The 19,003-nt window shown below is 35.3% G+C and overlaps 1 protein-coding gene across 1 annotated transcript; it reads left to right on the top strand.

Moving 5' to 3' along the window:
• Window positions 1–11,601: 11,601 nt before the first annotated feature.
• On the top strand, window positions 11,602–15,787 carry LOC149219345 (aluminum-activated malate transporter 10-like). The gene is made up of 6 exons (XM_089386798.1): window positions 11,602–11,965; window positions 12,828–12,968; window positions 13,143–13,412; window positions 13,563–13,702; window positions 14,792–14,938; window positions 15,038–15,787. The coding sequence occupies exons 1-6, from the start codon at window positions 11,602–11,604 to the stop codon at window positions 15,785–15,787; spliced, it is 1,812 nt and encodes a 603-aa protein (XP_089242924.1).
• The last annotated feature ends 3,216 nt before the right edge of the window (window positions 15,788–19,003 follow it).

The raw sequence follows: 19,003 nt of genomic DNA, 5'->3' as shown, positions 1-19,003 counted from the left end.
GGCTAGTGCATCAAAGGAAAATCTTAACTTGGGAGAATCTCCTAAAAAAAGGCTTTTTTGGACCCTCCAAATGTTACCTCTGCGATTTACATGAGGAGACGATGGAGCACCTTCTCAACCTCTGTCCTTTCATATCCCACGTGTGGGACTGGGTGGCCTCAATTTCTAGACAAACAGATAGGGATAACCTCAACATATCCAACACTTTGAAGCACTGGAGGAGGAAATTATCAGGGAATGAAATTATCAATTCAGTCTGGACTCTGGCTCCAGGCTTTGTTATCTAGAATGTTTGGAAAGAGCGTAACAGTTGGGTCTTCAAAAACAAGGCAAGCACGCCCCAACACATAACTAACCAAATCTTAAGGCAGCTCAAAGACACAGTAAAAAGTTTGGTGAGGACACTTCCTAAGGATCCTCCTCTGCCCCAAGAGGTGAGTATCATTCTTCAGTTGGGTCTTCAATCCATAAACCTTCAGGGCCTAAACAAGGGAGTAGGACAAATAAATGCAGATAGTATCATTTGGAAGCATCCTCCATATGGTTTCCTAAAGGTTAATATAGATGGAGCGTCTAAGGGTAACCCAAGATTAGCTGGTTTTGCGGGGGCTCTCAGAGATGAACAGGGTCAGATAAAGATGATCTTCCATGGCCATCTGCGAAAAGACACCAATAACATGGCAGAGCTCATGGTATTAGAGCAGTGCTTGGAAATCCCGTTGGAATCAAATCTCATAATGTTATCATTGAAGTAGATTCGGAATTAATTATCAGAGCTGCCAAGAAAATTTGTAATGGTACTTCTCCAGAAAAAGTTTCGAAGAATTGGAGACTTTTGTAGATCTTTCACCACATCCACTCCCACCTGCAAACCTTAAAAATTGTTTGCTTTTTTCATGTGAAAAGGAAAACTAACATGTTAGCAAATCGTTTGGCGAACGAAGGAGTTACCAATATGGCTAGGGACTCTCAATTTACTTGGTAGTTGTTACCACCAGGCAAATTGTTGGAAGACTATGTCTGTTAGGGGGACAAAGATATGGAGCTATGGACTAACAGGATGAATCGAAATGGTTCAGTGGACAGAGAATCTAGGAGGAAGGAACAAGAATCTTCCGTTGCACCTGATCAACAGCCAACACGAGGTGAAAGTGCACGCAAGATGTTCTGCGGGAGTTTCATGCCAAAAACCATCAACAGTTTATCGGATGGGGTTCATACAGTTTCCAGTTTTTTGAGGCAAGGCTCCGATTTCATTCCAAGTATGACATGTAGTAGCGAAAGGTGAGAGAATACCGCCCTCATCCGTTGATTATTCCTCACGCTTTTTGACCACCTGATATCAACGTAGACCGTTGGATCCGTGTCGGGTGATCAATGGTGTAGATTGATCGTGCAAGTTAGTTTGGAGTTTTGGCTTCGAAAAATTTAAAAGAAAACTGGCCTAAAGTTTTCTTTGGGTCCGTGCTTAACAGGTTTTTGTGTAGGGCCCATTTGAATCAGTTGGTTGGCAACACTTTAAGCTTACTAATGTTTTTAGCTAAGCTTTGGTGGTCTTCCCGAGGACCCTCGATGGGTCTTTTGAGGCATCTTTGTAAACCTCAGGTTTATGGTCCTGCCTTCCAGGAAGGTCAGGGTTCCTATTGTGCTCGACAGTCTCTCTTATGTTTACTGCTTAATTTTGTCAAGAGTGTTTGGTTGTAAATCCCCGGTTTGCCTTTCCGGGCTTCTCCTAGTCTTGGGGGCATGGCTTGGGTTTGGGCCTAACCAGCTGCCTGTTGCACTCTCACAGAGTTGGTGCAGGGACATGTAAATTATGTATCCTTGGTTTGATTAATTGAAGGTCCTACTCTTACTTATCAAAAAAATAATACATGTATTCTTTATGTGATCCATTCCCTCAAAATATATAAGAATATAAACCACCATTTTTAATTCCTATTTTTGCAAGTAAATGTACACATTTGATGAAGTGGTTATATGAAAAAATATGCTTTATAGTTTTGGAATTATAAGAAGGTTTTATAATACATTTTAGAGATCATCTTTTTCTAATTAGTGACTTTTTCAAAATTTGTACATACAATTTTATATTTATTACATTTTTTTTGTATAATATGAGAAAATGTAGACATGTAAATTAAACTTGGTAATCAATATTTAAATTAGTGCATAATTCTCTAGCATCTTTACATATGTAAAGAATTACGATATTTATTAGAAACAATTTAACATGTTGCAACTCATATTTGTTAAATATTACCAACTAATAAACAATGTAACTAAACTTAGAAAATTGCAAAATACATTATCCTATATTACATATCATATTTTTTTTAATAAAAAATTTAAGTTAATTTGACTATTTATACGCTTGTTCAAATTTATATATATATATATATATATATATATATATATATATATATATATATACATACATACTAATTCAATGCCATGAGATGTAACATAGTTTTTATAAGAATTTGTAATTTATAAAATTTTGGAGAAACATAATTTATTTTTTATTATTTATTTCTTTATTTCTTTTAATTCCAGAAGAATTTAGGAGCTTGCTTCAAGTAACTATCTATTAGTAAACTAGTCACAACCAAGGGATTATATATATATATATATATATATATAAAAGATTATTATATATATATATCATAATCATATGATATGATATGATGTAACACCTGTTTTTAAGAATTTGTAATTTCTAAAATGCTTGATAAACATAGTTTATTTTTTATTTTTTATTATTATTTATTTATTTCCTTTAATTCCGAAAGAATTTAGTAGCTTACTTGAACAAGTAACTATTAGTAACACGGGACACAACTAAGGGATTTGATAAATAAACATAAATTTAATATAATAAATAATTTATTAAAATTTTATGAAAATGATACATGTAATAATATTAAGAATAATGAAATTAAAAGAAAGATGTATATTTTAATATTTTATAAATGCAAACTCTAAAAAACTAATGAATATTTTTTTTTCTCAGCGTTTTGTTTGCCATTAAAACATTTAGAAGAAATACATAAGGTTTTTTTATATAAATTTAAAAATTATAATTTACTAAAAACTCATTCTTCAAAACAAAATTAAAATTTTATTATAACACAAATATATAATTTTACAACCATAAAAATAAATCTTTTAAAAAAATTAGATAAATCTTTTATTATTATTATTTTAACCAATATAAAATTTTAATTTTTACTCTCCTTTTATGCTATTATTTATTTATTTATTTTAATGATAAGACTTAAAATAATTGTCTCCATACAATGTACATGTGTCTTAACTTTAATATTTAATTGATTAAAAACAAAACAAAAAAGTAATTTGACACTATACCTAGTAAATCACACTTTTTTTTTAATTAACACATAAAAGATGACATGATACATTGTATGTAAAAAATAATACTTTCAAAATCAAATATTAAATATGTAACGAATAAGTATGACATGGGAAGGAAGCTTAAATATGGAAGGGCGTTTGTAAATGAGAGCTAGGGTTGGAGTTGAAGACATGGTTTTGGATTCAGGGTACCATGGTGGGGAGCGCAGGGGGGAGTGTTGCTCCCTCCTACAACTGAGCCATCACAGGAGGAAGTCAGGACGCGGGAAAGAGACATTTCAAAAAACCCATGCAGAAGATCTCATAATCACATAGTCAGGGGACATCTGGAAGAAGCAAAGATCAGGATGAGGAAGGGAATCAATAGGAAACTAGCAAAGAAAAGAAGAATGGAAGCAGTAGTGAAAGACCAGCTTCCATAAATACAACTGGGGTTTGCAAGCCCAACTCAAGCATTATTCCCCGAGTCATATTGAGCGACCCAGCGATACAAGCTCATAGGGATCATATGACGGAGAAGGAAATAATATGCAAGGTCATGGGGTTATTGTCGACGAAGAGGGAGTTACATGTCTGGATAAGGAGCCATTGGAAGCCAAAGGGAAAAAGACATTTACATTTGGTTTCTAAGGGATTCTTTAAAGTAGTGCTCACAAGCCTAGTGGACAAAGGTAGAGTGTTTGAAGGGGGGGCCTATTTCTATGCTGCAACAAGACTCTACATGCAGCCATGGATGATGAACTTTGTCCTAGAACGTGAAACATTCAATCTTTGAAAACCACAGGCAACAAGCTGGGACATTTTCTAAAGATCTCAGAGGTAACTCTGAAAGGACGGTATACCACCTTTGCCCACATATTTGTGGAAATGAATCTATCTAGAGCCCTGCCCGAAGCGATAATCTTAGAAGTATATGATGAAGAATGGGTGCATACTGTGGACTATGAGCACATACCATTTAGATTCCACAAATGCCATGAACATGGGAATCTATATAGAGACTGCCCTATGATCAATAGGGAAGGAAACCAGAAAACCATTGTGGAGAGAGATCATGAGGGTTTCACCAAAGTCAAGAGCAAAGGGAAAGGGGGAAAGTGTCCTCACAAGAAGGTAAATGAGGACAGACATACAAGACAAAACAACGTCAACATCATGGAGGAAAAAGAGGGCAGCAAGGAGACAGTCCAAGACATGGAGAATGTAATAAAGGAGCAGGATAAGGTAGCTGAAATGGAGGATATCACAGTAAACAACCAGAAAAAGGACGATCTACCAAGCCTAATGGAGATCAGTAGGGACTAGTAGATGACTCCAAGTGAAGTAGGAACAGAGTACCATGAGCTACAGGAGATTCTGGATAGGGAAAATCTATATCTAGAGAAATTTCTGGAACAAGGAAAGAACATAGGAATGGACTCCCTGCCAAAAGAGGACTATGATAGAGTACAAAAACTCTTCCTTTGGAGGTCACAAGTGAAGGGAGTTGTATCCAAAAGAAATCATGAAAGCCAGGAGCCAAGTGGGATCAAGATGATGGACAATTCTCAGGCACAATCTCCAAAGAACTCAAGTAGGAAAGGAGGAAGAAAGAAACAAAATGAACTGTTGAACAAATGTGGAAAATTGTTGATCAACTCAGGTAAGATGAAATATCTTACCAGTTATTCCTTTACTAATATTTATTAATGGAGCTCACAACCTGGAACATCACAGGCACAGGGAATAGGAGGAAACAAAGAAATGTTACCAACATAATGAAAGAAGAAAAACCAAACATGGTTTTTATTTAGGAGACAAAATGTTTGATGGAAAAGATAAGAGATATTCATAATAAGTGGTTATTCAAAATGAGTATTTAGAGGTTAAGGCAAACAACTCGGCGGGGGGAATTCTCACATTGTGGGACCCAGAGAAATTTGGAATTCTGGATGCTGAAGCATCCAGGAACTATCTCTCCATGATATGTCAACCTGTAGGGGACAAGAAGAAATACATGATTACAAATTGCTATGGACCTCAAAAGAAAGTATACAAACTCAAGCTTCTCACCTCCTTGAAGGAGCTAATAGAAAGACATCCCATTCTTCCTTGGATCGTTGTAGGAGATTTCAATATGATAAGATTTCTTTCAAAAAAAAAAAAAGGAGGCACTAGACAGCTAGGTATAGACTCCATGGCCTTCCAAAACTTCATTATGTACATGGGTCTAGTGGATACTGAAACAATTAATGGAACCTTCACTTGGAACAACAAAAGGGGAGGGGCTCATCAAGTTGCTTCCAAACTTGATAGATTCATTATTTCAAAGGACCTCTTTCTCTCAGGACTTGCCATGACAGCCTCCATTCTGCCCTTTGGAGGATCAGATCATTGGCCTATACAACTGGAAGCCACCTTTATGGGCACACCAACAAACAGACGTTTCAGGTTTGAAAATTCTTGGCTCTTACACCCTAATTTCACAAATAACGTTGATAAATGGTGGAGAGAGGAGTTGGATATTCAGGGCACAAAAATGTACATGCTCTAGAAGAAAATTAAACATATCAAATCCCATCTTAAAGTTTGGAACAGAAAGGAATTTGGAGATATCTTCAAAGCCAAAAGAGAAACAAAGCAAAAGATCTAGGAGATCAATCAGATCAACATCACAGATGGCTTCACTGAGGAGCAGCAAAAATTAACTGACTCTCTGTAGGAAGAATGGAAGGAGCGATGCTTAAAAGAAGAAATTTTCTGCAGGCAGAAATCAAGGATACAATGTATTAAAGAGGGAGAAAGAAACACAAAATTCTTCCATAAATCCACCATAGCTCACAGGGCACACAAGAGAATCGCAAAGATCAAATATTCTCAAGGCATTGAGCTTGTTTCTCACAATGACATGGAATGGGTCCTTGTAAAGCACTTCTGTAATATTGCAAAGGAGCCACTGGAGGACAGATCTAGGTTCATTGATCATTTCACTCAATATATCCCTTAGCTGGTTACCAGAGAGGACAACCACAATCTCAACAGGCCAGTATCGGAAGACGAGATCAGTGAAGTAATTAATGAGATGCAGAATGGAAAAGCACCAGGCCCTGATGGATTCAATGTAGACTTCTTCAAAGCCTAATGGGAAACTGTGAAATATGATATACTCGAGGTTGTGGAAGACTCAAGAAGATCCAAAAAGGTCCTAAAGGCTATGAATGCATCCTTCATCACTCTGATTCCTAAGCTATAAAATGCCATGACTCCGAAGGGTTTTGGACCCATAGCCTTATGTAATGTGGTGTATAAGATTATCTCCAAAGTAATGGCCAATAGAATCAAACTACTTCTACCCTCTCTCATCTCGGAGGAGAAAATAGGCTATGTGGAGGGAAGAAAAATCCTTAACAATATCATCCAAGCTCATGAGGTAGTACACTCTCTTAAAAGCAACAAACAAGCTAGTATGATCATTCAGTTAGACCTAGCGAAAGCCTATGACAAATTGAGCTAGGCTTACATAAGAGAAATTCTAAAAGCCTATGGTTTTGACCAGAATTGGATAAGATGGGTCATGGCATTGGTTACATCAACCAGCTTTCCCATACTTCTTAATGGAGCTCCATCAAGGACCTTCACACCCTCCAGAGGGCTCAGACAAGGAGATCCGCTTTCACCATTCCCCTTCATCCTCATGATGGAAGGGATAGGTAGAGTGATTAAAATGGTGAATGTTGAAGGACGAATTCAGGGTATTAAACTTACCGCGGATGGAGAGGCAAGCACCCATCAAAAATTTGTAGATGATACAATGTTGCAGGGCATACTCACAGTCAAGGAAGCCAAAGCAATCAAAAACATCTTAAATGACTTTGCTATGGCAGCAGGCACAGAGGTAAGCCTTAACAAGTCCAAAGTTTTTTTCTTTAACACTAATATTGCTATTCAGAGAAACATTACCAGAATTCTTGGTTTTCAAAGAGAACAGCTACCTTCCAAGTATCTTGGCATTCCTCTTACTGACAAAACTCTAAGCAAGAAAGTGTGGGAGCCAATTTTAAATAAACTTCAGGGTAGGGTCAGAAAATGGACATGCAGATCACTGAATTTGGCAGGACACCTTGTGCTCACATAGGCGGTCTTGTAGGCCATTCCCATTTTTACGTTTTTAGCTCTTCCTAGTCCTCAAGGTATTAAGCAGCAAATAAGAAGCATACAAACAGACTTTCTGTGGGGCAGAGGGGAAGAAAAAAAGAAGTGGGCTTTAGTAGCCTGGGACAAACTTTGCAAACCCAAGAGCCATGGTGGATTGGGGCTTCATGATCCTGAGACCCTCAGCAGAGTCTCGGGAGCCAAGCTTTGGTGGAGATGGATTAAGGAACCGAATGCCCCTTGGGCTAATCTTTGGAAACAAAAATATGCCAAGTACTAGTAGGAGAAGGATCACATAAGAATGTTAGGGCAAATCAGGGGCTCGCATATTTGGAACCTTGCCTAGGATAATAAAAATATCGTCTAACAACATTGTTTTTAGGAAATTCGAGCAGGGGATCTTCCTCGATTTTGGGAGGATAACTGGCAACAGGAACCCAACCTTTATAGGGATGAATTTGCAGCTCTCAAAAATGACACAGATAGCAAAGGTATGGTTTTGGTAAAAGACTTTTTGGATCAGGGAAGGAATAACGGAAAATGGAGGAAGTGGAAGGATCTAGGATACAATGATGAAAATCCACTGAAGACCAAGGCAAAAGCTCTCACCAAGGAGCTAGAGCAGAGAAGGATTATAGTTTCTTCCTCAACAGATCAATTAAGATGGGGAAAGAAAATTGAAGGCAACTTTAACCTCAAAGAAGCCAAACAAGAAGTCACAAGATTTAACATTGTGAATCCTATCAGGTCTGGAAGAAACTTTGGGCAAGTCCGCATTCGATGAAAATACAGTTATTCATCTGGCTATTGCATCAAAGAAAGATCTTAAGTTGAGAGAATCTCCTTAAGAAAGGATTAATTGGTCCTTCCAAGTGTTACATATGTTGCGCTCAAGAGAAGATGATTGAACACCTTCTCAACCTCTGTCCTTTCACTTCAAAGGTGTGGGACTGGGTGGCCTCTATTTTTAGACTAACTGATAGGGATAGTCTTAGCATATCCAATACTCTAAAGAACTGGAGGAATAACTTATCAGGGAATGAGATAGTTAATAAAGCCTCGATTCTCATTCGAGGTTTCGTCATCTCAAATGTGTGGAAAGAACACAACAGTCGAATTTTCAAAAACAAAACAAACAAGCCCCAACACATAATTGAGAAAATTCTAAGGCAGCTCAGAGACACAGTAAGAAGCTTGGTGAGGACCCTTCCTAAAGATCCTCCTTTGCCCCAAGAGGAGAGAATTATACTTCACTTAGGTCTCTAGTCTATGAGTCCTCTTGGAATAATAAAGGCAGTAAGCCTTATAAACAAGTGTGTTAACATTTGGAAGCCTCCTCCTTATGGTTTCTTAAAGGTTAATATTGACGGAGAAGCTAAGGGCAACCTAGGATTAGTGGGCTTTGGGGTGCCATAAGAGACGATCAAGGACAAATACAGAAAATCTTCCATGGCCACTTGGGGAAGGCCACCAACAACATGGTTGAGCTCATGGCATTAGAGAAATGCTTGGAAATCCTGGTGAATTCAAGTTCACACAATGTTATAATTGAAGCGGATTCAGAATTAATCATTAGAGCGGGTAAGAAAATTAGCAATGGAACCTCTCCAGATAAAGTGTCGAAGCACTAGAAGATTTTGCAGGTTTTTTACCGCATCTATTCTCACCTGTGAACCCTTAAAACTGTCAGATTTACTCATGTGAAAAGGAAGGCTAACATGTTAGCAGATTGTTTGGCGAATGAAGGAGTCACTAATAGGGACAGGGATTCTAGGTATGCTTGGGATTCGCTACCCCCAGGTAAATTGCAGGAGGACTATCTCTGTCAAGCTACCCAGGACATGGAACTATGGACTAACAGGATGGATCAAAGAGACCCAGAAGACCGGCGGGAGGTCAGAGAATTCCACACAGTCTAACTCGCCTTGGTTCAGTATTTTCCAGAGTCTGGATTCCTTATGATTGAATAATGAAAGGATTGACTCGGATAGCTCCACAGGCTGAAGTGGCCTTCTTCATTTGGCTTAGGTGGTGGTTGATAAAGAAACTAGGTGAACAGGATTGGCGCAAGAACTACGCGTAGGACAGAGTTGAAGGACAACACATGGCGAAAGGAAGTGTTTGTTTTTCCGTGAGTCAACCGGTCCAATACCACAAGCGATATATCGAGCGAGGACTAAATGGTTTATGTTTTTTCTGAGTTTGGCTCTGATTCCACTCTTCGAGCGACAAGTTGCAGAGCAAAGAGAGAGAAAACCGCCCTCATCGGGCAGTTAACTCTCGTGCTTCTCGACCTTCCGATATTCACGAAAACCATTGGATCTTAGCGAGTTGATCAACGGTGACGATTTGTTTGTGCTAGTTGGTCGGACCCGAAAATAGATTAGAGTGTTAAGCCTTAAATTTTTGTCAAGTCCATTTGACAGTTTTTAGTTTGGCTTGTGGTGGGACCTCTTGTGGACTCATAGCGAATCATCTCTGGCCCTTTGTGACCTCCAATTCGATGGACTATGCATCCAAGGATTTCTAGGCTCATGTGATGCACGGCAGCACTGCCAGTTGACCTTGTGCCTTAATTGTTTGGCGGTTCTCCCCGGTTTTCTTGTTTAGATTTCTCTTAGTTTTAGATGATTGGTTCGGTTCGGCCTGCCCGGCTAACTGTTGAACTCTTGCAGAGCAGGTGTGGCCTCTTGTAATTTATGTATATTTGGCTAAGTTTAATATAGAAAATCCTTCTCTTACTTCATCGAAATAAAAAAGTATGACATGGGAAGAATCATAAATGATACCATTTATTTCAAAATCAATACCATTTACATATATATAACAGTGTATATTGCATTGCAAATCACCTTCTATTTTTAATTCAAAATAAATAAATTAATTATATAAAATGTTCCCTACTGCACAGCTGGTCCGGTAACACCGTATGCCACTTGTTTTAAATGAAAAGTCTCTTAATTAGATTTCCAAGCAGTTACAACTTAAAAATAAATTAATTAATTATACAAAATGTTCCATACTGCACAGCTGGTCCGGTAACACTCTATGCGACTTGTTTTAAATGAAAAGTCCGTTAATTAGATTGCCAAGCAGTTACAACTTGCATTACCGATAATAAAAACCATTGTGTTTTTAACTTATACTGCATTAAATATTCAAGAACTGGGTCAACTCTGAAGAAGCGATTTTGGATAGGGTAAATGTCAGATCATAAGTAACCCTTATCGATTCTTACAGGCGAATTGTCATGGATAACCCTTATTTTTTTAATATAAAGAACCCATATTCAATTTATTTAATATAAAGAACCGTGTGAGTTGTAAATAGTCGTAAATCAACAAATATGTAAGCGGCGGAAGGTCAAATGTATGTTCCCCACAATCTGATTTCGACAAATACTGGAGAAGGTACATGCACACTTCGGGACGAAGTAGCAGGAAATTTATGGAAAAGACTATATAATTCATGAACCACACCTTTGAATTTAATAAAAAATCAATCGATGGGTGACTCAGAGCGAACGATTGCCCACAAGAGCGAGCTATGTGGATTAGTGGGGGCATAAGACTAGAATCACTGGCCTTTATAAAGGCTTGCAGTCCAGATTTGCAACGGTTCTGAATTACCGTTTGCGTTCTGGTTATCATCCTGTCATGGTTCTTCATTGAATAACTGCTCAATTATCTTTGAGATGCCATGAAACATACCCACTCTGCAACAGACTTGGGAGAAGGAGCAAAGTCTTCCCTACCCACTTTGTAACTGATTTTGGAGGTGTTAGAAACCTAGTCTGGGTTAGTGTGTATTATAGAGAGTAGTTGTTAGAGTTGAAATTCAAAGACTAGTGTGTAGTTGTTAAAGTTCAAGAATTTTGGGAAATTGAATCAACTATTTATCTATTGTGTTTATATATATTATGTATATATTATCTATTGTGTTTATATATAGTATCATTTTCATGATGAATTAAATTAATTTCTAATTTATATTTTCAAAAAAAATCTTATGTTCATCAATTTTATGATCATTATAATATACAGTTGAATTAGTTTCCAATTTGTGAAGTAAAATCTGCACAAATAAATGGTAGGTATGGGCAGATCGAAGGTCAATGTATCCAATATCGAATGGGAGATCAGCATTCTCGAATGGGAGATTAGCATTCCAGAAGCCTCCTTCAACCTCGAACCTGCAACTCGCAAACGATTTCATAAGCGAGTGTTTGAGAAGATCCTACAAGTATTCGGTGGGCTGAAATCGTACATTATTTCTCTCTGTAAGGCGGTCTGGCAACATGGAGCGGAGGATCCAAGGAGAGTTTTTCATGCTATAAAAGTGGGAATCGCACTTGTCCTGGTTTCCATCTTCTATTTCAATAGTATATTGTTCGACTCCTTTCAAGACCTGACTGTCTGGGCCGTCATGACAGTGGTTATGATCTTCGAATTCACTGCAGGTAATTACTCCTATTTGTATATATGAGTGTATATATGAGAGTAATTATATACTGAGTATTTTAATCTAGTTATATGGAAAATAGGGGAAATTTTAGTAAGATTTTGATAAAATATCTAACAAAATTTTTGGGAAAATGTTACAATGGTGGAGTTTCATGATTTTAGATTCCCAGAAATTTTTTATGATCTTAATATATATCTACATATAAAGTAATATAATTTTTTAACAAAAAAAAATTGATAAATACACAAAATTATGGCCTTCATTAAAAAAACCATATATATATATATATAAAAACTCAATTATAATTTACTGTAGAGTTTCATGATTTTAGATACCATAAAATAATATAATTTTTTAACAAAAAGAATTTGGTAAATACACAAAATTATGGCCTCCATTAAAAAAACATGAGTATATATATATATATATATATATATATATATATATATATATATATAAACTCAATTATAATTTACTGTAGAGTTTCATGATTTTAGATACCTAAAAAAATTATGGTGCTAAATCTATATCTACATATAAAATAATATAAAATTATAGAGTTTCATGATTTTAGATACCTAAAAAAATTATGATGCTAAATCTAGATCTACAGATAAAATAATATAATTTAAAAAAAGAAAAAAATTTGAAAGATAGACAAACTTATGGCTTCCATAAAAAAAACCAATGTGTATATATATAAACTCTTATGGCCTCCATAAAAAAACCAATGTGTATATATATAAACTCAATTATAACTTTTGAAATATTTTGATAAAAAGTAACAAATTTCATAATAGACGCAATATTAGTATGATATACTGTGCAATACTCTTGATATTTTTTTATTGTGGCAGGAGCAACCTTGGGCAAAGGATTAAACAGAATGTTCGCAACGTTTGTGGGAGGAGCGTTGTCTGTGCTGGTAAACCTCGTTGCACGTCAAGGTGGAAAGCTGTTCCAACCAATTATACTTGCTGCTGGGGTGTTTCTCTTTTGTGAGTAAAAGTATTTTATGCATAAACATGTAAGATGGAAGAGCTCAATTACATACGAAGATTTTAGTAATTTGAAATCAATTAAAAAAAATGATATCAAAGTTTCAAAAACACATTCTATTCATTATAAATCATATAATTAATTAATGTTTGTGACTGTCCATATGATTACAGGTGCATTGGCCACATTTACACGGCTTTCCCCCTCCTATGCGAGATATGATTATGGATTCATGATCTTCATTCTCACCTTCAGTGTCATTTCCATCTCCGGATATCGCGAGGAACCCTTACTTAACTATGCACTTGTACGGTTGGAGACAGTACTTTTAGGGTGCGGTATAGCTATACTTACCAGTTTACTCATCTACCCAGTTTGGGCGGGAGATGATCTTCACAAATTGATTATACGCAACCTCGAAGTATTTGCTATGTCCCTAGAAGGTGAAACATTTTTATGTTCGATCTTGTTGATCAAATTCTAAAATATTTTCAAAATCTAAGATTAGAATAACTTTTTTTTAATAAATGACCTTCATAGGCTTGCAGGACCATAGAATTTGTTAATGGTAATCATTTACTTCTTTTACTTAGGCAAAGATTTTGTTTCTACATACATTGTAGGCTGCGTCAAAGAGTTTTCCAAGGAATCTTCAGACAATGCCAGCGAGAAAAATATGGTCTCTACGGGTTACACGCGTGTGTTAAATTCAAAAGCTAGAGAAGAAGCTTTGGTGGGTATTATTCCAGAGCAAATTATTCTTACTAATTTAGATTCACTTCAGTTCAAAAGGTTAGAATTAATATATATTCAGGTTGACGTTATATATATATAAAACGGGATCTGAAATGGTAGTCGACGTTTTTTCAGCATTTAACGAAACCATTAATATATTATAATTGATATTCCAAAAAATCATGTGAAAAATAAATAAATTGAATAATGCTTTTCCGAAATCCTGTTTTTCCTTTATTTAACCCGAAATGAATTCCTGTTAGTCACTATTTGATCTGCCATTGGAATTTGTATTGTCCATTTCTGGAATATTTCGAAATTGGATAGACTAAAAAAAATTAAATTATTTTTCTATTATTCAAGAATATTTTCAAAATTGGCAACCGTGATTAGAATGACTTGTATTTGTATGAGTTGCCTTAAATTATGCAAACGTTTAGAATTAAAATATATTCAGGTTGATGTGATATAACATGTGTGAGAAATGGTGCTTTAGAATTAAAATATATTCAGCTTGATGTGATATAATATGCGTGAGAAATGGTGTTTTAGAATTAAAATATATTGAGGTTGATGTGATATAATATGTGTGAGAAATGGTGTTCATAAACATATTTTTTTAAGCATTTTATAGAATCATTAATTAATAGATTATGTTAAGAATGAATAAATCGAATAATATTTTTCTCCAAGAATGCTTCTTCTGTATTTGTTAACGATATATCATTTGCATTTGTCAAGTTAATTTCGAAAATATTTTGAAATTGTTAATATTTACAACATTGTTAATAATATACTAGTATTTTTGTTAATATTAATATTAATTTCAATTTCAATTTCAAGTTTCTAATATTAATATTAATAGTAACAATATCAATATATTAAATTTATAATATTGCATATATTATATTGAGTTGATGTTTAATGATATATCAATCATATTAATATGAATATATTTAATTTGGAAATGAAAAAAACATATCTTGTATCTAATTCCATCATATTTATGAAAATAAAAATGAAAAATAGTTGACATTTGTATGAGCTGCCTTATTAGTTTTAGAACGTCCTAATATGTCTTTGGCAGGCCAACTTTGCTAGATGGGAGTTCGCACCACACGGGCGATTTGGATTCAGATATCCCTGGAATCAATATGTCAAAATTGGAGCAACGATTCGTTCTTGCTCGTATTGCGTAGATGCTCTAAATGGGTGCCTAGACTCTGAGATTCAGGTATTCTTGACAGAATTTTTTGTTAGGAACTTGAAATTTAGAATTAAGTTTTTTTTGGAAACACAGCTCAGCTAGTGCTGGTAAATCACTTGAATCCAGGAATCGTATTTCATGCAACAGCACCTGAAAGAGCCATGCATAAACATCGTAGCCCAAGCCTGCAAGATTATAATAGAACTGGCGGACAGCATCAAAACCATGACCCGAAGCACCAGAGTTAATCTCATGAAACAGCACTTGAATAAAGCAGTGGAGGAATTACATAATTGCTTGAAGTCCCAGCCACAGCTATTTATAGACAATAAAAGGTGGCAGATTGTGGAAGACGACCCAAGACCAAATTTCATTAATGTCAAAATTACGCCTTCCTCTAAATCTGAAAACCCACAAGCTTTGAGAATCAAGAAGGCCGATGGTGACGCAAACAAAAAACCTGTTATGTCGGATGGTTCTGTTGCAGTCCGAAATTCCGAAGCAGTCCAGGGTGCGGCCTTCATGGACACCTTTTCTCTTGCAACGGTTGCGTGTCTTCTCACAAAAGTTGCGGCGAGGCTTGAGACTGTCATTGTTGCGGTGGACGAGTTGGGAGAGCTTGCAAATTTCCCTTTCGCGGAGGAGGAGTGGGGAATGCGTCCAATCGTCCATAATTATGATGCCTCAGCAAAAGGATCACCCCACTACCCGTCACCATCTCGGCCGCAGCCAATTCAGGATTCCGCGGCAAAAGTGCGACCGCCAAACCTGTCACCATCTCGGACAGAGCGCATACAGAACTCAGTGGCTGTGATACCGGCTGCAGAACAGCTACCTCGTCTGCCAGTGAAATCAGTTCAATGGTCGCCCATGTGAAAGCTATTAAAATTTATGTACTTGAAATGTATAGACATCAATAAGTTTTATTAACACTATTAAAATGTTATATACTTGAAATAGATGGATTAATTTGTGAAACAGAAAGGTTGTAATCCTTCTCTTAATCAGATTTTATTGATGAAAGTTATGCAAATGTAATATGAGAAATCAATATCGAGTTTATGTATATAGAGCTATGAAGAATATTGGAACGTGAAATTACCAAAATAGAGCGAACAACCCTTGTAACCTCGTTTTCCGCTTGGATTCTGTGTATGTTATGCTATTTGTTATTTATATATAAATGAATAATTATGTATACATATAATTATTGTTCCTCTCCGATTATAAGTATGTTATGTTATTTGTGATTTATTTATATATAAATGAATAATTATATATATATATATTCAAACATTGTTCTAGCTTTTGTAAATTTCATTTTCTTAACCATTATCTAATAAAAACACTTTTCTATGGTCATATTCATATTGAATTGCTTATATAAGGTGAAAAATCAAATTTTATTGTTAGTATGTGCCATTGCCGATATCTTCATTTTCCTTGGCAATTGCATATTAATGCCAACTCTTTGGTTGCCACCATGAAAATTTAAAAACGAAGTTGAATGTTAAGTTGCTAAGTTAGAAATGGTGTTTCCTTTTCTTCGATGGTTAATTTCCTTGGTAATTGCATATTAATAGACTCTTTGTTTGCCACCATGAAAATTTAAAAACGGTTGAATGTTAAGTTGCTAAGTTAGAAATGGCGTTTCCTTTTCTTCGATGATGGCTTGTTAACCAATAATTTTAAAGAGTCCTATGACATATAAGGAAGCCAATCATCATATAATTTAGCATTTAGATGCTCCGCATTCTCCAATATCTCTTCCAATGAATATATACATGGCAGAAGGAGCATTACATAAGTTGTTTAAAATGTATACAACACTTTTATTTTGTTTCATTTCGTCTATGTATGGGAATGTTTGTTGAACATGGTATGGGTGTGCCAAGAAAATCTAAGTGATATTATAGAAATTTTCTTATTGTTTTCTTAACATGGAAAAAAGATTGTGGTAAGACGTGTTTTTAATAATTACTGAAATTATTATTTTTAAATATTACCTTATATTTTTTGAAAATATCAAAGCTATAGTTTGTTAAGCATTTGCATCTATCATTTTTAAAGTAATATTTAGGTTTTAGTTTTATTTTATTAATGTGAAATGATATAATTGATGGTTGTTGAATTCATCTCTACATGTTTTTGAGAAAATGATTGATTATTGGATTTATGGGGCTTTAATGGGGAGCAACACTATACCACATACATTTCTATTGGGGGATATATATTGAGGAAAAAATGACATAATATATTGATCATATAATAGGGGTAAAAGGTTTTATATTTGCAGTATAAAAATTGGAGCTTAAAGTTAATGAAAAAATATAAATGGCTATAATGAAAATGTTAATGAAAAAATAGATACCTAAAATATCTAGTGAAAATAGGTGTTTTTATTTGGGAAGGTGTATTGGGTTAGTATTGGTAGGGGGTTAAATAATGTGATTTTTAGACGTATTTTCCGATATGTAGTCAAATTAGGTATTGTTTAATATGCCTTGAATGGACGTGATATGTCAAAAATTCATTGAGTGAAGCCCCTTGGTTGGATTGAATTTTATGTGTGTGTAAGAAACCTAAAAAAAATGCTTATTGGCTTGATCTCAAAAAGTATTTAGAATTTCTTGTGTATTGTGGGAGTGGATTTTCAATGTAATTTTAGTAAAAGAGTTTTGAGGTCTAAAATGAGCCTCCTAAGGATAATAAAAAAATAATAGAATAAGAATTACGAAGTTTTAAATGAAAAAATGAAAATTATAATTTTTATTGTATGTTTTACTTATCTCATTATAAATTTACTCAAATTTAGTGTAGACACTCATTCTACATCCAAGGGTACACATTTTTTTTTTCAGTTGGCATACATCAATAAAAATTGAAAATACATGGAAAACATGTTTCTTAAAATATATTTTCAATATTTCTCGATGTGGGTCTACTCAAAATTGTGTTGAGTTGGCACTCTTTGGATACATAGAGATAATGAAACTTAATTTCTATTAATAAATGGAAAATGATGAAACTATAAAAATGTTGAATAAAAACAAAGTAGCTCAAATTGTGGTACTTTATCTCCACGAAGAGATGTGACTATTATGTGCCTTTTCCAAAGTTAGTTACAATGAGGTTGAAAGGCCCGTTTTAATATCAAAAGCAAAGAGGAAACCTTAAACATACAAAAACATAACTCTAGAAGATAAAACACCAAAAGGATAATGAATCCCATTGGGTTTAGTTGGAATATCAACTTCTTGGGGTCATAACCTTTCAATACAATATATGTTTGACACGCTCGATAACCTATTAGAAAGGTCTAATAGAGAATTACACATTTCAAATTAACCTAGGATATACCTATGGAGAGCCTAGGTCCCTATCATGTCAACAAAATACCATTTAGGGCCTTAAAACGGTCCTAAGATTTAGGAAAAAAAATGTGGAAAAAACATACAAGATGGAGAAATATGCTCTAATCCATTGGAGTATATGGATTGACTTTTATATCCACCTAGATAATTCCTCCCACTTAAGAATAAATGGTCTCAAATGTGTTGGTGAAGAAGCTTCTCGACTTTCACAACCCATAAGAGTTGGATGTGTTGTGGGGAGTATCCTTTATCTTGGTGTCAATAATCTAATCCAATGTATCTGATTCAACATAATCAGGATTGAGCTCTGTGGGGGGACAATTTCTATATTGTCTTTGCGGTGTCCAATAGACGTAGATAATATGGTCAAAGCAACTCCACATTGAACACTGGGTGCAAGCACAAGAATGTGGTAATGTTCAATTCAAAAGTATTATCACCCACCTCCTTTTTTATTATGCGTGAGCCATATCGTAGTGGTATAAGCTTCCTATTGGGGCCCATGAGGTGCTCTTTACATAAATGTAACCACACCTTATCACCAACCTAAAACTTATGTGTAACTATGTGTTGGTCATGCCACTTTTTATACTTGGCATTGGATTTCTATAGGATATCGTAGGCCTACTGTTGAAGGTGTTGGATCTACTCAACCAATTTGGATGCCCTATCTACGTTAGTCTGAGCATGGGAGGACTTGGCCATTGTAGATGTAATG

Source organism: Pinus tabuliformis, chromosome Q (genome assembly GCF_031772625.1).
Source record: "Pinus tabuliformis cultivar Carrire ecotype Pingquan chromosome Q, CPIR1, whole genome shotgun sequence".
NCBI lineage: Eukaryota > Viridiplantae > Streptophyta > Pinopsida > Pinales > Pinaceae > Pinus > Pinus tabuliformis.
Note: the sequence above shows the minus strand (reverse complement) of the source record. Positions and strands in the feature narration are given on the sequence as shown.

What these genes read in the sequence shown, in the direction of transcription:
- LOC149219345 (XM_089386798.1), top strand. Translation starts at nt 11,602, where the DNA reads ATGGGCAGATCGAAGGTCAATGTATCCAATATCGAATGGGAGATCAGC. An exon ending in GATCTTCGAATTCACTGCAG is followed by an intron (nt 11,966 to 12,827) that starts GTAATTACTCCT and finishes TTATTGTGGCAG; the next exon opens with GAGCAACCTTGGGCAAAGGA. An exon ending in TGCTGGGGTGTTTCTCTTTT is followed by an intron (nt 12,969 to 13,142) that starts GTGAGTAAAAGT and finishes ATATGATTACAG; the next exon opens with GTGCATTGGCCACATTTACA.